The 27,337-nt window shown below is 35.8% G+C and overlaps 1 protein-coding gene across 50 annotated transcripts in view; it reads left to right on the top strand.

The window, feature by feature from the left end:
- Window positions 1-27,337, top strand: part of SOX6 (SRY-box transcription factor 6) — a 581,952-nt gene that overhangs the window by 376,940 nt on the left and 177,675 nt on the right. For all 50 annotated transcript variants that reach the window (XM_072725559.1, XM_072725550.1, XM_072725530.1 and 47 more), the window contains 2 exons: window positions 5,881-6,053; window positions 9,063-9,131. In XM_072725559.1, the coding sequence (XP_072581660.1) occupies window positions 5,881-6,053; window positions 9,063-9,131 (242 nt within the window). The remainder of the gene's footprint in view (window positions 1-5,880; window positions 6,054-9,062; window positions 9,132-27,337) is intronic.

The following is a 27,337-nucleotide window of genomic DNA, read 5'->3' on the forward strand; positions in this document are numbered from 1 at the left end:
TAAACATGGTGTTTTGCAGCCATTGCCCTTCAACTCATAAGAATAAAGAGATAAAAACTGTGCAGAGAAATTCACAAAATTTAATTTGGCCATCTCTGAGAGTGAGCCTTTCCTTTTCTCCTTGGTCTCTGTCTCTTTTTCCACTGCTCTGCTTGTTTCTGTTTCTTTTTTTCATTAGAGAAACTTAGTTGTCACCAAGAGTAGTGATCCACTTTCAGGGGACAGCCATAATGAGGGTGACCTGTGTGAAATGTTTACACTGTAAAAGTCCTAGGTGTGAGAATATTGTAAAAGAGGTGAGGCACGACTCTGCTGAGTAAAGTGCACACTGCAGGGTGCCTGCCTTGTCCACATGTGGAGTCTTCAGTGACTTCCCAATGCCCAGTCTCATTTCCAGCTCCATGGATTGTAACCATGGGTGAAATTAACTAGCAGTTTATGTGCTAATTTCTATGAGCTGATATAAAAAAACCAACCAACCAAACAAACAAAACCCCAAAATCTCCAAATCCTAAAACTTTAAACTTGATTTTTATTTTTAATTTTTCATTCTATACAAAGAAAGGATTTATCCTAGTTCTCTTTTTATTTTGTCTAAATTTTCATCAATTTTGAAATTTCTTTGTTGGTTTGGGCCTACAGACAGGTAGTTATGGTTGTAAAGTTAAAAAAAAAAAAAAGCACCTATTTTAGTTCATTTTTTTTTCAAGTTCTTCAAATTCTGACCAAAAAGGGCTAGAGGGCTCTTTTTGAAACTGTTATAGTGAAAGATGGTATTTGAAAACTTTCGATGAGGGAAATTGCTGCCGTATTTACATTTCGAAAAGTGTTCCCTTATTTTCGCACTATTGACTTCCTATTGAGACTCAAAATTTTAAGTACAACTGGTAAAGAATTCAATGGATCAAACTCAGTAAATCTGAAGTCACTGGAATAAAGGCCCCTAAGAAAAAAAAATGTGTCAATTTTAAAGGTCTTTCCTAACTGAAGACCATTTTGCGATAGAGCCAAAGGTTAATAAAATCAGTAGTGAATGTAGCAATTTTACAGATAAGCTATTCACAACAAGTGTAGTTACTTGAATAAAAAGCTAATTCAGTTCTAAAATGCCACATGCAGTAGCAGTGAATAGCTGCTTTTAGGTGCTTTCTGGAGAAGGATAAAATACAGAATCACGGCACTCTTCTCTTCCAGCGTCCCTGGCTGCCTGTAAATTGCTGTGAATGGGGCTGTGGGCTGACAGGCTCTATTAAGACAAACTGCCTTTCTCATCGGAGAGATAAAATAAATCAGGTGTTTAGTCAAATTAAAATACTTCAGCTGGAGCAGGCCCTGGGGAGCACTGATCCACCTGACTAATCTGAGAGAAACTCAAGACAGATGTGGTTTGGGGATAAAGGCGACCCCATGGAAAAAAAAAAGAAACCTGCTGCACACTGTCTTTGGAGTTGGAGAATAGATACAGTTTATAGCGGAGAGTATCAGGCATACACTGTGTGCGATATTGGATAAAAGCAGGCACATTGACTTGTGGAGAAGCTGTGGACAGAAGCTTCTTTGCCGGTTCCCTCTTTGCAGTTTATGACACTACCTCCGTTTTTGTGTGGGAGAGACTATTTTCTGGCAATGCTTTTTAAGAGATTTTAAGATAGCCTGAAGGATGTGAAACAGATGACAGTTAGGCAGCTACTGATGACCTCTGCTGGCCTGGGCAGATCCTCTGGATCTGAGCTCCTTTTTTTCCAAATTGATTTTATCAAAACTCAAAACATAATTTAAGACAAGACTTTTTACATCAAGTTAAGTTACCTCCTAAGAGCATTCAATATGGTCTTTTGCCTTTAACATAGCCAGGCAGTATTTAGGTTGCCCCACTCACTGTGCCCCATAATTTGTCTACTTTTTCAACCACTCTGGCATTTGTACAGATCTTCCTCGACTTGTGTTGGAGTTGCATCCAGATGAACCCATCTTCAGTTGAAAATATCATTAAGTCCAAAATGCATTTACTACACCTAACCCACCTAACATAGCGTGACCTAGGCTCAGCGTGCTCAGAGCACTTACATTAGCGTATGCTTGGGCAAAATCATCCAATATCAAGACTATTTTATAATAAAGTGTTGAATATCTCTTGTGATTTATTGAATACATACAGAAAGTAAAAAACAGAATGGTCATATGGGTGCAGTTGAAGTGTATTGGTTGGCTGAGTGGGAGCTGTGGGTCTCTGCTACTGCCCAGCATCTAGAGAGAGTATCATTCATTCTCTGTTGTACTGGATGAGTATTATTTTTGCATCATCATAAAGTTAAAAGATTATAAATGGAACTGTTATAAGTTAAGGACTATCTGTAGGTTTGTGTTTTATTTTCTTCGGTGTTTTGTTTATTTGTTTGGTGGTTTGTTGTTTTTTTTTTTTTTTTTTTTTTTTTTGCCATAGCAAAGTTACATATTCAATTAAACTAGTATTCTTTGAGATGAAAAAGCTTGTGTTCACAAGTTGGTTGATCAAAGTGATTGAGATTCAATGTTATTTTTATTACAGCAGCATAAACATTTGTTAATCAAAACAAAAATCCAGCACCACAGGTTTTAGGTACTATATGTAAATAAATATAATGAGTATAGAACAGAAAAATGCTCAGACACATACACACACATGGCCACAAAGTGGCCTACACATTTAGAAAAGTATAAGCTATGGTGTGGTGTAAATTGATCTCTTCTTAATTTGACTCATAAGGGACTAATTGATATATATATATATATATGTATCTATATAGACATAGATATATAAATTCCTCATTGATGGGGTAATTTTAGATTTGTTTTGCTACTATATTTCATTCCAACTGCATTTGTTATGCCACTCATGTCTTTTCAAAATATATATGTGCTCCTCAACTTAAAGATAAGATAAAGATAGTGACAGTCTTATAGAATGCCTAAAATTTCCATTTAAAAATATTGCTTTCTGGCTTGCTTTTTAATAAGTCTATCTAGATGTCATTGAACTTTTACAATTAAACAGCTTGAATATCATTAGTGATTTATAAAACGATTCAGTTAAATGATGTTATCCTGTAAAGATAGATATACACGTCTATTAACGTTGGAAGCACCAAAATATTTATAGACCTGTTGGCTTCACCTTGAAAAGAAGAAGTTGAGAAGACATTTATATGTTATCCTGAGCCTTTCTGTTTCCTGTGTAGAGGAGAAAAGGGACTATATTGAAGATTGTTAAGACAAGATTGTCTAATCTAGGATAAGAAAAAAGCTTCCAGTCTTTACTGTGGGATCTAAATACTGGATCTTACCCTTCTCTTGGTCCTTGCCCAAACTTTCTTATGAATGCTCTTCTTTATTAACAAAAAATTGTGGTATAGCGACTTTCCCAGTATCTAATAAGCCGTCTCTTAACTCATCGCATATAGATAGGTATAGAAAGAAAATTACAGGTAGATCAGAACATTGACAAAAATACATGTAATAAAATGTGCATATATCCCAGTTATCTATTTTTAGAACTTTCCAAACTATTTCCCACATCGTAGGTAGAATGGCCACATCATTCATCCCTTATCTAAAATACTGCAGTGATTTTGAAATATTCTTAGAATAAATACGAAGTTTACCAAGCATGGTCACCAGGAGGTGAATGGTGTGAACTTTTCTTACCTAATCTGGTACTCTACTCCCCTTTAGTTTTCCTTGCTCAAATTTTATTGTCTTCTTTCAACTTCTGGAACATACTGGAACTCCCCCTCCCCCACCCTCTCAGGCAGGGCTTTTGCCTATTTTGTTTCTGTTGAAAAGCTCCTTAACCACTCTCCAACTCTTGGACTAGTTAACTCTATTCATCTTCCTGTTAATTTGTTACTTTTTCTGTCTATCTTTCTTACACTTGGGCCGCCCAAACTTGGTTAAAGTTTCCCCCAAATACCTGTCATTTTGTAATTCTTTTTTAGTTGTAGTTTACATTTATATGTGTGATTTCTTGGTTAAGTGCCTCCCCACTTTAGATGACAAAGTGCATGAGAGTAGGGAATTCCATCTACCTGTTCTTGCCATGGTGTCAATATCCTTAGTTCTATACAGTACCTGACACATAGCTGTCTTTCAAGAAGTATCTTTTTTTCAATGAGAAATGAATAAAGTGAGTAAATAACTACATTTCATACTTATTTTGTATTTTCTCATTCCTATATATATTAACATATGTACTAATTGAGCTTTTGCTATTTTGAAAAAATTTTAAGATTCCTTCTAGGAGCCCTCTTTTGTATTTTAATATTTCTAGATCAAGAAGTTCTTTTTTACCAAACTGAAACTCCTATTGCTGAAATAAAAACTTATTTTTAAAAAAATCAGTTCCAGTAGCTTGAAAGAACAGCTGGATATAATATTTGTGCCTTTATTACGTTTCTAACACATTTTCTAACATCATCTCACGAACTTATTTTTCTTTTAATTTTGGTTTTAGGCCATCTTTCAACTCAGTGAATTTTTAAGAATATGAAAGGATATCGATCATTTGTTTCTTTATTTTTTAAGGACATGAATTGGTATTACAAACCCCAGGGTAGTCCTAAGTGTCGTAATTTCTGGGCTGACATCAATCTTACCTTCTGGGAATCATATACTAACAAGCTCTAGCCAGCATCCTCTGACGTCTCCCTTTCTCTATGGGGCCACTCAGAGGATAGGACCACTCCTAACTGAAATATTTTTAGTTTCTCAGATTGTCACGGTGCTTTCTTAGCAGGAATGAAGGGGGCTTCATAAGGAGATTGGAAGTCTCCTCTTCCACACACACAAAAATCGGCAATCTTTGTCCCCTTTGACAGCTGGTGGCATCTTTCTGAAAAGCTTTCAAATCATAGATCATTTCTTCATAATGAAACCTGTGTGGCTCAAATACAGTGGGTTGAAATTCTTATCTTATGCTGTGGTAAATACTCTAATTTAGATTCACAAAAGGATTCTGTACCCTTTACTTAGGAGAGCTGTGCAATTTACCCATAAAAAGACTGTTCAGCACCATTAGTGCATACCGTAAGTGTTCAGCGACATCATATTCATTAAACAGCACATCCTTATGCATAACCTTTTCAACCTCGAATATGTTTTTTTCCCTTTGAAGAATGACAAACGACAAAGGGGTGAGGGAGCCCTCCAAGCAACATTGTTGCCTTTAAGGATGAACTTGAAAACTTTAGCCTGATCCACTCACATAGGGGAAAGAAAAAATCAGATTCTTTCTTACCTGAGGCAAGGCAGTCCCCCCCACCCTTTTTATAAAACTCCATGGCCAAGAGAACAACTCCTGACTTCAGACATAGGTCTTTCCACAATAGAATAGTTTTATGAGAGCAATGATTGAAAAATTCCTTAAATAACACTTGATAAGCACCTACTGTGTCTTAAATCCTGTGTTAGTCACTGAGGGTAACGATTACTAATATTATAGAATATTAACACAACCCATACTTTCTAATTTTTGATATTACATATCATAGGTTTCCTAGCTCGATCAGATAGATTTGGGTAGGGGTAAATGGGGTGGTTGGGAGAGGAGGAATATGGTAAAAGGGTGACAATGGGGGTAGTTCTGATTTTTGTTTTGTTTTAAAGAGCAAGAGGGAAGAGTGCGAATTTTATTAGTGATGATTCTTTATCTTGGCAGGGGAAATGACTAACTCTGGTGTTCATCCCATTGGCATTCTTTAGTGTTCCTATACTCACAGTAACCTCCAATTGTCCCAGATCTTGGTGTCTTAGGGTAATGCCTTTCTCTAAATCTGCCCTCCCCCTTTCCCTAATTCATTCAGACTTTTCTCAAACTTGTGAGATATCTTCTCACTTCCATTTTAGGTACACCTGAGAGCCTGGCAGAAAAAGAACGGCAGCTCTCTACTATGATTACCCAGCTGATCAGTTTACGGGAGCAGCTCCTGGCAGCGCATGATGAACAGAAAAAACTGGCAGCCTCACAAATTGAGAAACAACGACAGCAAATGGACCTTGCTCGCCAACAGCAAGAACAGGTGAGCCCTGCAAAAGGAGCTGATGAACTGGAGATGTGGAATGTGCCAAGCTCAGCGAGTAATCACATTGATTGGTTTATTTGTCATAAGCATTCCTAAAGAAAAAAAGAAGGAAAGAAAGGAAGAAGCCTTCTGGAAATCCAGGATCTTAAAGAACAGTGAGGTCATATGTGGAGGACAAAGAGAGGCATCACAACAACTGGGCATAACTGAAGTGATAACATTGTCCGAGAACATTTGCATTTGATTAATTACTTAGGGACTTATTCACGTAGGCATCACAAGTCTTCCTAGTGTAGCTTAACCATGAGTAAGCTGCTTTTCTCTAGGCCCTACTCTTCTCATCCAGAAAGGAAGGGTCCTGGTCTAGAAAAACTTTGAGGATCTTTAAACTTACTGGTCCAATGATTTTCTCTGACTTCAGAGTTAGGGTGACCATAGGTCTCAGTTTTCCCAGAATAGCCCTGGCTAATGCCTGTTTTCCAGAGTAATTATTAATAACCCCCTATTCACTTGCAAAAGTTGTCCTGGTTTGAATGATAAATCCTATAAATTATATGGTCACTCTATTTATAGCATAGGTAAATCATTGAAAACAGATTAGCACATGGCTCCTTTAAGAATTTGATTCCATTGATTTAGATGTGAGAAAGGAGGAAAAATAGGAGTTTAAATGTGTATCTTTTAAAAAATAAATCACTTTCCCAAATGTTTTTCCTGTCTCATAAGAGTACATTAATCTAACAACAATGATCCTATAGAGTAGTCCCTGATGCTTTAGATCAGACGGACCCAAATTAATGTGCAGTTTTTAGGAATCTGACATTATTACTGGAATTATCTTTTCAGTTAAATGTATTTTATAGGGGTATATAGAGCAATATATGCTCTGTTGATTTTAATGAGTTGTGACGTCTGGTATTTTATATGCTTGAATATTTGCCCACATGTAGGAATATGGACTCAGCCCCTAATGGAAAATAACATAAAGGAACACTGTAAAAAATCAGAAGTTAGAATGTCATTTAGCCATCCAGAGATGACACAGTAATTAACTATTGACACTTGTGAATAAGCTAGCACAAATTAATCTTGACACATTTGCAGACGAGTGATATCTTACAGTGAACACTTTGTAATTATATTTCAAAATGAAAATTAAATGACACTTAAAACTAGGTTGTCATGCTCAATGAAGCGAGCATGTAGCTCAACCGATTGGCAAATAAAATTCAGAATTTGAGCCACATGGTGCTTATGTACCATACTTCACTGTGTCAAACCCATACGTCTAGAGTGGATGATAGTAATTGCACTGTGGTGTTTTGGATGCATTTCTATGCAGCACTTTATCATTTAGGAGGGACCATCAATATTAGATGCCTAGTAGTGTTTCACTGGTTTGCTAAGGGGAAATAAATATTCAGAGGTTCCAGCATCTATACCTAGAGTTGCCGAGTTGTCCATTTCTGATTTGAATGGTGACAAAGAAGACTGGGCCTTTCCAATCAGATTAGACACTGTTTCCATTTTGTTTATATAGCTTTGGGAAGGGGTAGTCCCATCTCTCAAACTCTAGCCTGTGATAGGGGCAGCTTTATCATGAGTTCCAGTTTGAGCCACTCATTACCAGAAACCACAAAGCGACATTTAGGCGTAGACTGCTATTTTTTGTTATCTTGGGCTGAGCAAAATGTGATTTGGGTGTTTCCCTCTGCTCTAGGCTGAAGTGTCAAAAAGATTCAAATATACAGCTAAGGGCTTATCTGCATTCATTTCTACTTCCAAGATGGCCCATTCTAGAATAGTGGCTTTTGGAAATAGAAGAAATAGGAAGGAAAAAACCATAACTCTTGCCTATGGGGAATTACTAAACTAAGTCCTTTTGAGTAGTCTCTGGCCACTCTTCTGTCTGGCATCGTACATTGGCAGTGAATGTATGCTCATAAGGGGCATCTCACTGGGCTCCAGTTTTTGAGGCAATAGACAGCCTGATGCCTAACTTATGTTTTATACTAAATACCGTTATGCTGAAGAAGTTGTTTGCTCCTCTGAGGGGCAGATTCAGCCCTCAACAGGGCTTTCATTGAGTGGTTAATATTTCTTTTTATAGACCAGATGACATGTTAACATGCTGAATATGACTATTGGATGAAGGAAGGGAATATAAACTTTGCACATGGATCCTGGACTTTAAAATTAACACATTACCCTCAAAAGGATAAGTGGATGAATATTAAATTTTGTTTTTATTTTTTTAAAGATTTTATTTATTCATGAGAGACACACACACAGGGAGGCAGAGACACAGGCAGAGGGAGAAGCAGGCGCCATGCAGGGAGCCCAACATGGGACTCGTTCCCGGGTCTCCAGGATCACACCCTCAGCTGAAGGCAGACACTTAACTGCTGAGCCACGCAGGCATCCCTAAATTTTGTTTTTAAAAAACTCTTTGTACATGTGATATCCACAACAAAAAGATTTCTGACTTTTTGTTGTTTTTTTTCTTTTTTGCACTCCCTTAACAATATTTGTAAGTTTTATCAGTTCTGAAAATCTTTCCTTCAGAAAAGGCCAAAGTAGACCATAAGTAATAGAAAGTTCTTTCCTGTCTTTGCTTACAGATTTTACTTTTTACATCCAAATTAAGCTCTTGAGAAAAATGTAGCCAGAGTTTTCCTGTCTTTATTCTCCAAAGATCAGATTTCCACATAGCCATTCTTTCCAGATGAGCAGTCCAGATATGGATGAACTGTTCATATGTTCACAAGTGTCATACAAGGAGTACTGTTCACCTACAGAGAAAGATTTAGGGGGTAAGCAGAGAGGTGGCACCTGTTTGAAATTTTTCATTTTCTCCAACTTACTAAGTCTGCCTCTCTCATTTTATAGGAACTCTTTCACACAGAAGTGCCCTAAAGCATTCTTGTCATTCCAAGAGAGATACCTGGGGTAATGGCAAAGGTGCAAGCATTTCATTTGAACTTAACAAAACTTTATTTCTGATAGATTGCAAGACAACAGCAGCAACTTCTGCAGCAGCAGCACAAAATTAATCTCCTGCAGCAACAGATCCAGGTCAGTGTATTTTATTACTCTCGGCTGGTTGTACTTACTTTCCTCCTTGCAAATGGAATTTAAAATGCTGCAAATGCACCCCTCTCTTGTCAACAGCACCAATAGGGCTGTTACTCAAGGATGTTGTATAAGTGGATGTAGGAAACATCGACCACACAGTGGTCTAAGCATTCTTTTCTGATGTAAGGTGTAAAGAGAATAAACCTTATATCTCTTTTTCCTTCTGTCATTTGCCCAACACAACCCAGTGGAAAACTAAATTGTTTCAAAGGTAGCACACACGTGCTCTTTTTATTGCCACAAACCACTTTTTGCTTCGTATTTTACCATTTAATGGTATCACAGGGAAAAGCTGAGGCTTATTCACTTCTTAGGATTGCCTGATTGGGTCAATTATGAGAAGAGTCTTATGACCTGGGAAAAGATTGATAATGATTAATTTGTTCTTTAGCAAATAGGAACTGCATTTCTGCTAGGAGCTGAGGGGAGTAGAAAGATCAATGAATAATTATGTGCCTTCAAGGAGCTTATAGTCTAAAAAGGAAAAAAAAAAATCTTGTTCTCAAATAATTGTAACCCAATTTTAAAAATCCCTTTTATGTTGTGGCAGTGTAACACGGTACATAGATCATGATTACAGTGGCCTAGGAAGGAATTCTGATTTCTGACGTTCCTTTAGAACTTGATGGCTAATGTAACTAACAGCTATCTGAGATAGGTAAGGGAAGTGACCTCCATTTTTGAAAAGGAACATAGCTATGTGACTTCTAGGAAACCATAGAATACGGAACCAATTGTCTAGTGATTAATCCTGAGGAATACTCATCCCAGATTTCCATCTTTCTGCCACGGCCTCTGTGCTTTCCCTTGATTGCTGTGGATATTTTCTAACCTCTGTGATTTGTGCGTCAGCCTAGTTGGGGTGGTATGTTGGGAATGATAGTATGCCTTTGCTTGAGTTTAATATTACACATTCCTCTATTTTAAAAAAAATCATTCACATATAGTCATAGTTTATTCTTCTACTCTTTCATTGGTGAAAGCCAGCGATTTTACCTTAGAGCCTTGCTTCATTTGTTAATCATACTTGGTGTTCTGTTTTAAAGTACCATTTTGGTATACCTGTACCTTATTTGGCATATTGTCCTGCTATCTTCACTCAAAGGTTTTATCCAGTGTCTTTGTTTTTGTTTAGTTTGTTCTAATTTATCTTCCATAAGCAAGTGTATATGTTTCAAAATAAAGAGTCCGAATACAGAGGAGATGGAATGTCTCTGGCATTTTTGACAGTCTACTTTTACAATTAAATCTTGGAATAATTTCTCATCCTGATATCTCTTTTATGACTCATGCTGAGATCCTTAATTAAGTAACTGTCCAGGTGTTCCTTGGTTCTGCCCTTATTAGAATTTTCAGTGTGTCTCCTACTGCTAAGGTCAAGATTTTTAGCCTGTGGTTTCCTACATTTTCCTCTAGATTCCTCTCTAAGAACTCTGTAGGTGTTAAATAGCCTGGTCTTTTAGTTCTCTCTGTTTCTCCTACTTGTAAAGTATGAATGGAAGAAGTTTCCTGAGATGTTCCCTGATTTCCCATTTACTTATTGTTTTTACTACATCTTTATTACTTCTTTATTTTGAATGTATTTCACTTCTCAGCTCACTGTTGTTTATATTAAGTGGCTGTCTTAATTGATGTTTGCTTTGTGGTACTGAGGATGTCAGATGAATAGCAGCCAGATCACTTCAGAGCATTTTTATGAAATATTATTAGTATTTATTGAGGTACACATGATGTTATAGTTGTAACTTTACTACATGAAATTGATGCCTTTTTCAAAAAACTATAGAATATGAAGTTAAAATATTATTCATCAGAATGTTCAATTTGAAAAGATAGGAAAATTGTTTTCCAAGTTTTCTAATAGAAGTTTAATTGCTTTCAAAATTGTGGCTATTTCTTATTGTTTAAGTTTTTAAAAATTGAAGCTAATCAGCACTTGATCTCAGCTGTATGAATTACAAAATCAGAGAGATTCAAAATGTCAGAGTTGCATTCATTTTAGAAATGCAGAAATCTTTATAATAAGGATTCATATTTTAAAAATAACAGGAAGCAATAACCTGTATTTATAGTTCATTCTGTCCTGAGCTACTGCGTTACTTCATATCTTGTCAGTATTTATCTTATCAGTATAGACCATTCAGAGCATTTTTCAAATGCTGGAAAACACTCCTTACACAAAACATATTCATCTCTGACACTTGCGAAGCAGGACTTTGATATTCAGACTTTTATTTTGGGGGGAATGGGAAATGGGTTAACTGTGTTTTCGAATGTGGTTTTTGACAAGCTATTGTCACGATCAAATTTAGAAGAGATTATTGTTGGGCCAGTTTTAGTATACTTCTTGAGCAAAATATGAGATGTAAGAGATGCCTCAAACATTCTTCCATCATGAAAGAAACATTTTCCCTTTGAAAACAAAACAGAACAAAGAGTAAAAATAAGGTAAGCATAAAACCTACTTTCCCTTCTGAAAGCAAATGTGTACAGACAATTTGTGCAAGTTTGACCTTCTTTCTTCTCTTTAAATCTTGGGTCTTAGAACCTGTTAGCTAACATGGTTAGCAAGATTAAGCCATGGCAATTGGCTATGGATCATGAGGATCAAGTGGTTACATTCACGATCACTCTCTACTTCTAGTTTAGAATGCTGACTTGTGAATCAGTGTTGTTTCAGAATTTGCAAGCTGTAATAGAAACAAAGAGAAGAGTGTCTAACCTCTTGTAATAACCACATACCAATACATCTGGGCCTAATATAATTGAGACAAATGAAAACCTGAATGGTTTACACAATTTGAAAAGCAGTGTTTTTCCTTAGAGATAGGAAAAGGCATGATGAAGATAGTATTATAAAAGTCCTCATACTTATTTTATGTGAAATCATTGAAAACTTATACATGTATTTAAAAACCATTTCATTTATGTATTTTTCTTCCTTAAGTAGAATTTTTAACATAATTTTGCCTTAATAAATCCTAACTAAATTTTGAGAGAGATACCATGTAAGCCATGTTTAGAAAGTCAGATGAATGATTTTGTGAACCAGTGTTTTTATATTTTTGATGAGTCAATTTTTGCCATTAAAAAATCAGGGTAATAACTTTAAATGATTATTAAAATGCTTTAATATTAACAGATCTTTTAGGAGGCTGTTTGCTTAGTGAATTCAAATCCCTCTGTTTGTGCTTTGGGGAAAATGGTGATTCCTCTAATTTGTTTCATATTAAGTAATTCCCCCGATATAAAGCCCAGAAAAAGTTAGACATTTTTGATATTTCCAGGACAGAAATAGCATAGTTTTCATCAAGTCTATGGAAAGCCAAAATAATAGATGTGGAATATAGGCCCTTCGAATTGGGAATGTCGATTCTCATGCTTTAATTCCAAATGACAGATAATTGCTTCAGTAACATTATCTTTTTTTGTTTCTACTGTTGCACTAGAGTGTCTTAGTCTTTTGAAGCATTTTATTTATGAATTATGTTGGCCAGTAAACAAAATTCACTTTTAGTCTGTTGGACATATCAAAGTATATTTACAATATTTAAATCAACCACTAAATATAAGACTAGTCTAAGCAAAGGAGAAAATACTTTATAAATACTACTTTCTTGATCCATCCATAAATTTATTTATTCAACCTCAATTGACCATGTCATGGTTTTTGAATCTAGAGAAGATAGTCTTCATGGACACAACATACCACATTCTTCACATTCTTTGGTTTCAATAGCACATCACTAGGAACACATTTAGTGATGACATTTTATTGCTAAAACTTAATCTTTGGAAGAGAATTCAGCTTATGAAAATATCTCCATGAGAAACTTGCTTTTCCAGACATGAGCGGTGTTATCCCATTATCCATGTCTCTTCAACCCCCAATTTTAGAGTTATTCAAGTGGCTTATATTGTGTGCCATACAGGCAGTATCCTGTCCTCACATCACTGATGGAACCACAGTGGTCTCCCAACAATGGACTTGCTGGTTGGGGTTTTATTTGGGTATTTGGCTTCCTGGGCCAGAGCCAACAATTTAGTGAACTCATACACACATGCCTTTTTTAGTATAATTATGAAACTTGAAATTCTTAGCTTCTTGTTAATCGTTATGATTACTAATCTTTATGATTAATGTATAATATGCATTGCCCTTTCCTCATCATTTAATACATGCATCAGATGGCAAACTCCGTCTATGGAAGGTCTGAACTAAATGCCATTGCTGCTGCTTTCCACATACTCTTTGTCTCCTCTGAAAGCTTTCTGTTTTAAATGCTGTAATATAGGTTGTTTTTTTACAACATAAACATTTATTTTTTTTCTTCCTGAAGCTTCACTCTGTATATGAGTATATGAATATTTTTCAGACATAGTATATTTTCTATTTTGACTATAATATATTCCTGTGTACTCTTCATATATTTTGTGTGTCTCTGTGTGTTTGTCATGAGATAGAGCACCCACCATTCAATATGCATTCTTCCTCTTCAAGTCTGGTAACCAGGAGAGATGCTAATATTACAAGAAAGGAGATGATTATTCTTAAAACTATTAAACAGAATAATTTGAGATGTACTCTCACCTTTAAAGGAGATAAACCTTACCTATTGTTTCCTTCAATATGATTAACTATAGGCATTTCAGTTATCTGCTGAGCCGAATAAGGACTACCTTTTTATGTGAAGTAGTTGTCTAAAAATCAGAAATAATTACTTTGTACATTAGCCTTCATGGCCTGTATGACCTGGTTAATTAATTTTTTGCTAGGATAATAATAATAGATATATATTTGAGGGTATGCTTCATCATTAAGTATCTAAGTGACCTCTAATTTTAAGAGCTGGACCTTGGCATTTATTGTCTTTTGGAGATGGCTGCAGGAGCCAACGTAAGCCTGATGAAAGTCAGGAGCCCTGTAGTCTCACGCAGTCCCTCTGTCTTATGTTGTATCTTTGTTAATTGTATTTAGCATTGATAAACAAAAAGCAATTACAGTGCTCCTGTTTTGGCTCCAGCCAATAGTTCTTTTTTGTGTTATTGATCAGGTAACGAATCTCCTTCCAACAGCCTCTGAACATGACTAAATAAACCCACTGGAAGTAATTTGATACTACTATTGGCACTGTACATGTATCTGATACTCTCTTGCAATGAAATGAGAGTTATAAACAAAGCTTAGAAGTCTAGGATTAGCCCCCAGCTTCAGCAAGCCCTTAAAATATTTTGTAATTCTATCTTCAATCATGAATTAGCCAGGAAAAACAGACCCTGTCTCCTCTATTTCTCTGCTGTATGCTGTTTTTAATTGCCCACAGGCAGACTGTTGTGATCTTCTTTGGAAGTTTAAAACCAAGATAAAAATGCAAATCTAATTATTTCTTTTATGTAATCTAATTAACTTTTTAAGTAATGATAGATGCTCCATAGCTTGCTTCAAACATTTTAATAATGAAGTTTCTGAATTATAAAGAATAGGTAAAGCTGCTATAATTCATAAATAGCAAGGACCTTCACAACTAAAAATATAAATTATCTGGGGATTAGAAAAACTCCATGTTAGCCATGCTAGACTGTTAAAGTTGGAGTGGCTCTAAAAATAAGTGATGCTTGCCCAGATCCTATGAATTACTGTATGGAGGTATTAATCAGCTTGCTACGTGTTTTCTAAATGTGGCCTATGGCAAAGATCTTTCAGCAGACCAGAACCTGAATCTCAGTGCTTTCCAGGCATTGCGGTTCAGTTTCCCCCACCCTCTCTAGGTGACCCTACCCTGCTTATACTTATCTCTGAAACCAGTCCCCAGCTCTGTCTCAAACTACTGATACTAAAAATTCCGGGAAACCAAAGTCTTTGCTTCTTTCTAGGATTAATGAAAAAGGAAGAGTACATGACCTCCTCAGAGGCAGGAGGGTAATGGAGCAGAGTGAGCAGATGATCCAGGTGGTGTGGGCATGTGACATTATGTAACACTGAATCAATCCCATGGGGAAAAGGCAGCTCTCTTCTATTTTTTTCTTGATCTCTTTGATTACATTGAGGGCTCAGTTTAGTGTTAGTCTTTAATACCTTTCTAGGATGTGCTAATCTCTCTCTAAAGGAAAGACAGAGAAAGAAAGAGAGAGAGAGAGGGAGCATCTTAGTCTCAGAGTCTTTGGAGGCAAAAGCATTTAGCTACAAATAAAATAAAAATAAAAATAAACTAGTTTTTCATACTTATCTGCTTATCTTGTATTTATGACAGGAGATTTTAGGTTTCTATTTGAGGTAGTGATATGAAGTTCCCTTTTGAAATAAATGTATTTAAGCAAAAACAAGTCAATTTAAATAAGAAACTTAAGCAAATAATAGTTGTGTACTTGGGTGTGACTTGATAAATTTTGGGAAACCTTTGAAAAAGCATTACAGTAAGAGGTATTAAATGATCCCCTTCTACTCTGCTTCCACTTTAATAGAAGGTTAAACTTGGAAACATCATTTAGAGGTCCTCATGATTCCCATTTGCTCATTGAGGGGAGGCTGGGTAGCTATTCCTTGTAGACGACTATATTGTGATTTTATCATTAAGTGATATTTAAAAAAATCCTGACGTTATGGTTGTTTTTTTTTAACCTCTTATGGAATTAAAATGCCTTTTCTTTTTATGAAGTAAAGGTGACAATAGATGGTATAAACTTTGTTTTTTTGTTTTCCAGTAATTTGGTAAAATAAGACATATAGATAGATAGATAGATAGATAGATAGATAGATAGATGATAGATAGATAGAGATATACACACACATATATATACAAACACATATATCTATATATCTATATATCTATATATCTATATAGATATATATCCCCAGTCTTGTTTTTCTTTGAAATTTCTTTGGAACTTTTTGTCCAGTCCAAATCCTGTACTTTACAGAAAAAACTGAAACTCCAGACTTGTCCAAGCTTAAAAAGCTAAATATTGTCAGCTATGAGTGGGACCTGACTTTCTCAACTCCTTAGTCCAGTGCTATTTCCAACATTCCAGGTTGTGCCTCAGTTTGCCCTTTTTGTGACTTGAATAAATCTTAGTGCACTTTAGTTTCTTAGTTTGTAAAATGTGGATAATAATACCTAACATCTAAAATCTCATTACATTTTCTTTGTCCTTAAACAGAAAAAAATTGAAGATTTGCCATTAGAATCAGTTTATATACCAGAACTACTACAACTGTGGGTATATACCCACAAGGAAAGAGATAAAAAGAAAATAATTGGAATCTTTCTATAGTGTAGTATGAAATGTATTCATGGCTGAGTGACTCTTTTGGTATTTACATATAAACTTCTTAGATAGTTAATTATTTTACTTTCTGGGGGCTTTAAAGTGTTAGGTCTTTATATTGAGGGTCAGTCACCCTTAATGTTAATACTTTTCTTTATAGCTACCTTCTCCAGCTGACAAAAGTGAGCAGTGAGTGACAGCATTTGATGCCAGTTGTTCTCAATCTTGATTGTATCTTGTGATCACTTGGAAGCCTTTTAAAAATACCAATGCCTGGGTTCCATCCCAGAGATTCTGATTTAATTGGCCGAGGGTATGGTCCTAGTGGAAGATTGTTAAAAACTCTATAGATGATACTAGAGGACAATCAAGATTGAGAAATACTGCTTTATACAGTGTAATGCAGACTAAATGATTAAATGTGAACTCTGAGTTGTTTGGATTATCTATCTACCTACCTAACATCTATCTATATCTATAGATGTTAGGTAATAGATGTAGATCTAGATCTAGATAAACAGGATTGCATAGCTTAAACAAATAATTTTTTAGCAGTTGAAATATACCTGTGACTTTGGTCACAGCTATATTACTAACTTTTAATAGATCATGGTTTAAATAAGTTAAATAAATTTAGTTAATTGTTCTAATAACTTGATTTTTATGTATATATAAGTATACTAGCAAACAGGACTGTGTTGAAATCAGAATATTTTTTTCCTTTGGGGGATAGTATTTAAAATATAAATGAAGCATAGCCTTTCCTAATAATATAAAAACTTTTAGAAAATAAATTTTCAGTTACTATTTAAACAAAATGACCCAGGAAATCAACCTGTTATGTATTTTTATGTGTTTTTTAAAAATTCCCTATAAAATTGACTATATCTTGATATATATGTGTAATGTATGAATAAGAATACACCTTTGAGCTAGATTTGTACATATAAGTAGGAGGTATAGAGGAGAAGATGCATTATTTCAGAGTGCATGTATGTAATTTAAATTTTTTTTAGAACTAGCACAGGTATTGGTTACATTTAAATTCCAGTTCTACTACTAGCTAGCTCAGTGATCTATTTTGCTACTTACTAGCTATGAGACAAGTTTCTTAATGTCTCTGAGCCTGCATTTCTAATTCCTAAAAGATGGGGAATAATAGTACCTTATTTGTTGTGAGATTAGAGATCATTATATAAAGCCTCTAGTAAGTGCTCAATGCACAGTATCTATCAGCATCATTATTGTTGTTGTATACTAGGTATAATCCCAGAGAACCTTATAGAAAAAAAAATATATATACATATTTTGTACCTGTGTGTATGTTTGTATGTACATACACATGCATATTTAGAACCCAGAAATTAGTGATGTGAATATAGGGTAATCAGTGTGGATGCACTTAAAACAATTATTATTACCATGATAATCTAAAGGAAAAGAAAAAGCAACAATTTTCTCTGGCTACCAAAGGAGAACTGTTTTAATTGTCAGTGAGAGGAGAGTAGGGTTTATCAGGCACTCAGAACTGGTTGGCTGAGAATTAGACAGGGCTGCCTGGAGATTGTCTAAAAGGGAGCATGGCATTTTATTCTGGAAAATAGGGTCAAATTCTCACCTTTCACACTAAAATGGGCTTTTCTATTAGATCAATAGTGCTTGTGAAGTTAGAGGGATAGTAAATGAACCTTTCCAATTTATTTTATAGCTTTAAAAAAAATCACAGATGAAGTTATGTGATGTAGCAGCACAAAATGCAAAAGTCCTTCTTGTTTAAAATAAAGTTGTTCATATAAATCTTGTGTACGCCATCTCCTGTAAGTCAAGCATTTGCCCAGCTTTTGTGAATTATGTCTATACTTAGAATTTAAGAAGTTAAACAGTATGCATACCAGACTTGAGAGATGGGAAATAAAAATTGATATACTGTGTGACACTTGATATAGCACAGGGAAATATCTTTTAAATTCTGAAAGGATGTACTGACATAACCATTTTTAATTCACGTAAGGTAACTCCCACTCAAAGTTATTAATGTTAGAGTCAGATATTTTTACTTGTTCAAAATAAAAGAAAATAAATGATGCAAAAGGTATCAGGGTCTCACTACAAGACACTGAATTCATTTCGTCTACCACCCGATCCATTACGAAAATGTTAAAGTTGTGACATTAAACAATAAAAGTCAAGGAATTCACAGATCAGAATAGAGGGTAAAGTCCATCCTCAGTCCGGTCATAGTCATGACTATTGTTGAACATACATTTCGGTGGAAGGCTTGAATTTTCTACAGTGGCTGCAATGAGTGCAGATGGAAAGGGCTCTCTGCTGGGGTGACTTGGCTGCTGCTCAAACATGCTGACAAGGTGGACAAACTCTTCTAAAGAACTTGTAGCAGGCCCGGCTTATTTTGTACTGGAAAAGCATCATTCATTTCCCAGCCACACATAAGTTGGCTGCTCCTCATGCATTCTTCAGTTGTATTATTCATTAGAAAAGGGGGAAAAAACCAAGAAGGCTGATTTTAGTTTCAATTGACCATCTCATAACTTTTGTCCCCTTCCAAAAGTTGTGATGGTGTCAGAAACTAAGGTATCCAAATGGAAAAACATTCTTATGCTCTACTATTTTTTTAAATATTTATTTTTTCACGAGAGACACACATAGAGGTAGAAACACAGGCAGAGGGAGAAGCAGGCTCCCTGCAGGAGCCCAATGTGGGACTGATCCCGGGACTCCAGGATCATGCCCTGAGCTGAAGGCAGACGCTTAACTGCTGAGTCACTCAGAAGTCCCCTTTAAGCTCTATTATTTGATAAAAGATGGAAGTAAGTCCTAGTTTGGTGTTTTTGAAGCTGGCTGTGGCAGAAGTCATTTGCATTAAACACATTGCATTAAACACAGGGCTCTTTAGGATTCATGTAATTGAATGGCGCCTGAGGAGGCCATGCAGAGCTTGAAACTTCAAGGAGAGGGGAGCTCTCCAGCTGCTGGCTCAGGTATTTGTCTGTCCTGAAGGACCTTTTTTCATTCTGTGGCTGTCAGCTTCTCCTTCCTCCTGACTTGCATTTCACTGAGCATCAGGAGTGTCATGATGGCTCCCAGATCATCAGTTTTGGAGCTGGAGGCTGAGGATTGAAGGAATCAACATGAATCTAATGGAGGAAGAATGAGTTTAACAGCAAAAGATGATGGAGAGGAAGGGTGTGCACACTAATAGGCATCTGTCACCTTGCTTACTGAGGAGCAGGAGCAGTGGAGGTTTAAGAAAAGGAAAGTAGTTTCAAGTCATTCTCTCTTTCCCACTCTGTGTAATTCTTTGTAATGCTTTGTGCAGACTCAGGTCTCCAGATGTATGTTTGAAGGTTAGATGGAGTGGAGGCACAGTTAGATGAGCTGGTGTGCTGTCTATGGAAAAGCCTATAGGGCCAAGTGCCTGGCTGGCTCAGATGGTGGAAGATGTGACTCTTGATCTCAGAGTTGTGAGTTTGAGCCCTACATCAGCCTGGAACCTACTTCAAATAAGAAAAATAATAAACAAACAAATAAACATTTATAAAAGGAAAGAAAAACCCAGAGGAGTGGGGAAAAGTGAATTAGTAGTATTCATTATTGGCTCGAGCCAGAGGTTAGTCTTAGAAGATGAGCTAGACCAGGTCAGATCCACAATGACAGAGCAAATATGTAGGCTAACATTGGAGGAATTCCAGTTCATGGCTAGAGTTATCTATAGTGCAAGGGTGGAAACCAGAACAAAGACAAATGATGTTGGGCTCTTGAGGTTGACCTCCACACAACAGCTGGTTTCCTGTTAAGATTGTCTGATTTGGTAGAGAGATACACTGGTCTCTGGCAGGGCCCTTCCAGAGTCTCTCTTTTAGGGTAGAAGTACACCTTTGGAATTCATAGGGATCCCCTGTGGGAGGGAAATTCAAACCATTGGCAGTCCAGTAGAAGAGGTAATTCGAATTCTATGTTTAAGACTCAGCTTCCATATCAGTACAGTATCTTTCCTTCTTGATAAGATTGGACCTGATTGTAGAGACCAGGATTTGTGATATAATATCTCTGAGCTATACTGTATACCTCAAGTGATTAAGCATATAATCTTTAAGGCAAATGTCTTTGTGTAATACAATCACAGTTAAACTAATTTTTCTTCTTTTAGTTAAGTTTTTTAAAAAAATTTCCAACATATATTGCTTTTGTATAGGAAAAAAGTTAAAAAATTTAAATTTACTTTGAAAGAACAATGATTTTCAATATTAGTAAAATTATTAAATTTATTATGGTATATTCATGTGATGGGCAGTTAAAAATATTTACAAATAATTTTTAATGATTTGAGATAATGCTTATAATATATCATCAGGTGGAAAAAATCCAGAATTTAATAATGTAAGTACATTATAATCTCAGCTATATAATAGGCATAAAAAAGAACTAGAAAAGAATGCATCACTTTTATAATTAACCTTATTTTTATTATTTTACCTTTTTTAAAGATTTTATTTATTTGAGACACAGAGAGAGTGCCCAAGTGTGAGGAGAAAGGGAGATGGATTCCAGGGAAGAGACAGAGGGAGAGGGAGCAGCAGACTCTCTGCCAAATAGGGAGCCTGACATGGGGCTTGATTCCAGAACTTCTGAGATCATGACCTGAGCCGAAGGCAGATACTTAACTGACTGAGAGACCCAGGCGCCCCCATTATTTTACTTTTTAAAATGCAGTTAACAAAAAAGGAGCTGGCGTCTATCTTTTTATCTTGTGATCACCTGTGGAATAGATTGTGATCGCCAATAGATCATCAAATCTTATGATTTAATTGTTATATCTGATTTCTGGTTGCTTAAATAGAGCTTCCAATTAATAATAATAAAAAAACAACAACCTGGTCCCCAGATAACTGGAAAAAAAATTTAAAGGTACAGATCTTTTCAGTACTGTCATGCTAGTTTACTGATATCCATACCTGTTCCATCTCTTTGTTTTCCCAACCATCTTTGCCTAAGACAATAAATTATTTCCATAGATTTGTATGTTCCCATTGGCTCAGGGAGGCCATGATTTCAAGCCTAGGAAAAAGGGAGACATGGAGATCATAATGCATCTCCTCTCAGCAAACTTGTTCTTCTCCCTTCTATGGAAGGAATACAGTCCCAACTGGATGACAAAATAGTATTAGAGAAGTGTAGAGAGGCAGAAAGAAGCCTAGGCTTGGACTCAAGATGTCTGTGTCTAGTTTTTGTTCTGCTAGTAACTACATGACCTTTGAAAATTATTCTTCTACAATGATTTTCATTTCTATGTATTTAGAACAAAGATCATTGTACACGATGATCACAGAAATTCCATGTGACTCTGACCTCCTATGACTCTAGATGAAGAGAATTAACTCTGGTCCTTAGAAAATGGAGAGTAGTGGGTAGCTTTGCCTAAGAAACCTGCAGACAAATGTCAAGTTTGGCCAAAGCAAAAGCCATATCTCTCTAGGAATGTTTGCATTTTAAACCATTGAAAGTTTTTAAATTATGAGGTCAAATTCATATTTCCTTTGTGGGGTATTGTGATGGCTTGTAATGCCTGCCACATGAAATGATGGCTATCGGGGATTCTTAGAAAAATATATTTAGGAAGAGGGCCTGTAAATGCCTGCTTTCAAGGCTACACCAAACACATTTCTACAGCCAATGACAAACTCCTGGCATTAGGGCTATAGAACGGAAAGGGTGACACAAACTTAATTTTAGTGTTGCAAGTGAAATATTATAATTTTTGGAAAAAAATCCTTATAGCTTTGCTAAAGTATTAATTGCAGGAAATTACAGCATATCCTTGTGTAGTATTATGTCAGTGGCATATATAGCATATAACACCTTTTCCTAGTCTCTCTTGTTTTCACCCCAAGTGTTGCATTTTCATTTGAAAAGAGATGTGTTAAGTAGTTAGAATTTTGCCTAACTGTGGGGGTGGTGCTGAGTGAGGCTCAGACTGTCTGAGAACAATTAAGCTGTGAAGGGGAGACTACTTGGTTATGCTTCCTAGAAGTGGGTTTACTGCTTGAAGCATAACGTTGACATGGATATTCTTTTGGTCATATCCTGATTTCTAGCTTGTTAGGTTTCATCTTCCAGTCCCAATAAATTTTCCAACTACAGTTTATTTATTGGGTTGCAAGATAAAAAATGAGAGAATTTCATTTCTGATGTGTGGTAGAGTTTAATATGGTTTTCCGATTTCCTCCCATTTTGTTTGAAGTAAATAGGGTAATTACTCACTAAAATTCTAATATCTTTCAGGGCTTTAGGGATGAATCTAAAACAGAACCATATAATGTTTTATTTAAGCAAATCCATGTTCTTATTAGGCAGTTCACCTTAATGTCATTTTTTATAAATAAACTTTGTTTTATTTTTTCAAGGGTTATTTAATTAATTTCGTTGTACTACCACATTCTGACATCTGCATCTGCTAAGGCCTGTAGGACGTGATTTGTGGTTTAAAAATGAAAATAATTTATTATTTGAAAAATGATAAATCATTCGGGAATGATACATAAATGTGAATGTAAAAGAGCCCAATGCACTTCCATCTCATTTTTTTTCTTTTGTACTAAGGCATCTGTATAGTTATCTGTGTTTGCACAAAGCATTTGTGCCAGTTGTACATCTGATTAATATCTAACTAGATATGAGTGAAACCTATTCTGGAGAAACTACTGCAGTGCTGGCTTCTTGAACTGTTTTTGGTTTCCATTAATTGCAGGGCTTTACCATATAACCATTGTATAGATCTGGTTTTACTTATGAAATCCAGATCTGCTTTTTCTTCCCTGCTGAGCAGGGTGAAGTTACTTGTGCTACCAGCTTCTTATTATTTGGGGGTTCACAGCATCTAGGGGATTGAAGCTGTCAGCCGTGGAACTCCCAGTGTTTCAATGGGAAGATTAACATTGCTAGATGTAAATCCTTGCAAAGTTTGCTTTACATGCGACACAGGTTAAGCAAGCACTTTACTTTTAAATAAAGTATTTATTTTAATAATTATGGAAAGATACTCACTTCCCCACTGCCAATCCCCCTTCTCTACTTTGGACAAGAGTAGTCTAGGCTGGAAGGCTTTTAAAGTCTGTCCATGGCCTCCATGTATTTCCCCCGTGGGGCATTGGGAGGAGTAGGTAAGGGGATAAGGTGGGGGACAGTACAGAGATTGGGTTTATAAAACCGTTTTATTTTCCTAGTATAAAGAGGTGCCTTGTTAAGTAGTAAGGAGTCTTCATCTCCACCCTGAAAGAACATGGTGGCTGTGTGTTCCAAAAGGGCAAAACGTATTGAATTTAAATAGGACAGCAAGTCTGTCCAGTTCTGGTCCTTAACCATTTCCTATTTGCCAGAGCTACATCCTAGCTATAGGTTGAAAAGCAGCTGGGAGATATACTGGTAATTCGCAAAATGGGTGTTCTCATCATTAACCATAAAATGTAGGAAAGACATCCGGGAAGAAATCTAAGACGATACTGCCTCTCCGTTTATGCCGACAGTGTTTGGGAACATTCTCATTACCTTTTTGACTAGAAAAGTCTTATTGCATTTGGAAAAACAAAACAAAACAAAAAAACCAATAGGAGGTCTTTTTTTTTTTTCTTTTTTAACTAACTAGCTGTGAAGTTGTATAAGAAAGAGAAAACACTTTGAAAAATGGTCCGAGCTCTCTTGTATTAAGCACAGCGGATGAAATGATTTATTGGGTTTTATACACATTCTGTAAAGGGTAAGCATTGCTAACAGAATGAGTGGCAGCCTCTGGGAGCTGAACAGGCCCCAGGGACTAGTCTTTGTTCCTCTGCTCTTGACAGGCATGTGTCTCTGTTAAATGAGAGCTTAATTTCTCTCATATGTGAACAATTTCCAAGCCCAACAAAGGCAGCCAGGACTGGAGCTATTTAAAAGAACCAGCACAGGAGGAAGCATTCTTGAAGAAAGGGGATGCTAAAAGGCTAATTACTCACCATGGCTTAGCAACTATTTTATTTTTTCCCTAAGCAAGGTTTATTAACATGGATCTGCCACTTTTTTTTTTTAACATAAACACACATTAAAATTACAAGGTTATATTTTTATTCTTTGTGAAATAGCCATTTGCTGATCTCTGCTCATTGAAAAGAGGTGCCCCCACCAGCAGTGGTGGTGTATATCATGGAATATTAATTCACTAGAGGGGGAGGGGAAAGGCTAATATACTTTGGATCCTTTCTCTCTCAAGTGGAAGGAATTTAAAGTATTTACTAAGCAGCATCCTTGGCAACACTGTGAACCCTCTCTTTAGACAGTAATTGCTTAAAATATGGAGGGGATCTTTATTTCAACATTTTCTGTGGGTGTTTCAAACTATGATTTGTTTAGTTTGTCTCAATTTGTGGACTCTGGCATCTGGGGGAAAATCCATGTTGTTGAAGAGGCATACGTAGGAAGTTACAGGTATATTTCCATTTACACTGTTCATATTTTCTTAAGGTTTTGTAAACTGGATCATTTTTTCCCCTTTTGACTTGTATTATAATCATTAGCCCTTTATCTTATTTTTTGACTACTGATCTTTAAATTTCTGTACTTTTCCTTTCAAGCTTGATATCTTTAGGCAATGCTCTATAAAAAACATTTAAATATATTTATATGGCAACTATTCTATTATTAAGGTAAGAATATGTAAACATGAAGGATAATTACCTTATTTATCTGTTTTGTATGTTTTTAAAACGGGACACACTAAATATTTAAGTTATTTACAGAGAAGAATTTTAGAAATGAAAGGGGAATTTATAATTTTTTACGAAGACACTATGTTGAATATTGAGACACTTTGGCCAAACTTGGTTTGTTTTATTTTAGAACTAAAACAGTGGCCTAGGTTCTCTTGATGATCACCAATAATTTGCTGAATAACCTTTGGCAAATCTCAATCTCTGAGGCCTCAAATGCCTCATCTATAAATAAATATTTTTTTTTACCATCTCTAAACTTCTGTGTTATAAGAAATTGATCTCTGAAATAAAATAAATGAAATGCTTGCAGAATACCCATAATGAATTTGTTTAAAAATCCCCCTGAGAAACCTTATTACAAGTCTACATTTTGAATTTTTTAAATGGGAAAATCAGGAAGTCTTCAGATATGATACACTTCATGGGAACAACATTCCACTATACGTGACAGGCTCTGTGTGGCACAGCAGAAAAGGTGGGGAAACTATTGATTTTATTTGTAATGATGGACTGCTGACAGATAACTCTTTGGATTGTACTTATGAAAGTGGTCTTCATGAGCAAATCTCATTATTCATATGCCATTTAACACTTGTAGTTTAAAAAAAAAGTGTAATTTCCACCTGTATGGCTCTACTAGCATATAGATAACTCCTGAAAGTGTCTGAGCCCTGTATATGGCCATGATGATCTAACTTGGAATGAGAAAGGGGTACTTAGAGTGTGAAATGGTGACTGCGTGACTTGGAGAAGAAAAAAACAAAAGCCATTTCCTCCCAGGTGCTTTTTTTTTAGTATTCTTGCTTGCTATCCAGAGGTACTGTGGTTTCCATAAGAAGCCATGTTTTAGTAGAAATAACACATGCCAAACCACTTAAACTAATGACTAAGCATCTTTGTTCCAGATTTGGATTGCATTTGAATATGAAAAACAGTAAGATCTTCAGAGATGAGAGTCAAAGAAAATTCTAGCATCCTTATTTCTGACATGAATTAATTAGGTTAAGATTGCTTTCCTTTTTTTGTTTAGGATGTTATCCAAAATGAACAATCAATATCATTTCTTTATAAGTCTGCCTCTCTTTCTTCCAATTTTTATTGAGATATAATTGACATACATCACTGTATAAGTTTACAGTGTATAGCATAATATACTTACATATACATACATACTATGAAATAATTATCATCTATAGGCACCTATCATCTCATATAGATTTTATACAAAAAAAAATGCAAACAAATAAAGAAAAAAAGGTTATTTTCTCTGTTCTTTTATAAAAGATTTATTCATTTGAGAGAAAGAGCAGAGGGAGGGGCAGAGGGAGAGAGAAAATTCTGAAGTAGACTCCCCACTGAGGACAGAGCCCAATGCACAGGACTCCATCCCAGTACCCTGAGATCATGCATGACCTGAGCCAAAATCAAGAGCCAGCTACTTAATCAACTGAGCCACCCAGGCACCCCAAAAGTTATTTTCGTGATGAGAACTCTTCAGATTTATTCCCTTAACAATACCCGATATATTATACAGGAGTGTTAACTATAGTCATCATGTTGTACATTATAACCTAGTACTTATTTACTTTATAACTGGAAGTTTATACCTTTTAATCACCTTTCTCTAATTCCCCCTCCCTCTACCCCTCTGAATCTGATCTCTTTTTCTATGAGGTTGTTTGTTTTAGATTCCACATACAAGTGAGATCATACAGTATTTATCCTTCTCTGACTTATTTCACTTAGCCTAATGCCCTTAAGGTTCATCCACATTGTTGCAAATGGCAGAATTTTCTTGTTTTTATATGGATGAATAATATTCCACTGTACACATATACCACAACTTCTTCATTCACTCATCTGTTAACAGACACTTAGGTTGTTTCTCTGTCTTGGCTGTTATAAATAATGCTGCTGTAACATCAGGGTGCAAATTTCTTTTCAAGTTAATGTTTTCATTTCCTTTGGATATATTCCCTGAAGTGGAATTGCTCGGTCTTATGGTAGTTTGATTTTTAAGTTTTTGAGGCTCCTCTGTACTGTTTTCCATAGTGGTTGTGCCAGTTTACAACCTCATCAGTAGTGCACAAGGGTTCTCTTTTCTCCAAATCTACGCCA

Source organism: Vulpes vulpes, chromosome 11 (genome assembly GCF_048418805.1).
Source record: "Vulpes vulpes isolate BD-2025 chromosome 11, VulVul3, whole genome shotgun sequence".
Lineage (NCBI taxonomy): Eukaryota > Metazoa > Chordata > Mammalia > Carnivora > Canidae > Vulpes > Vulpes vulpes.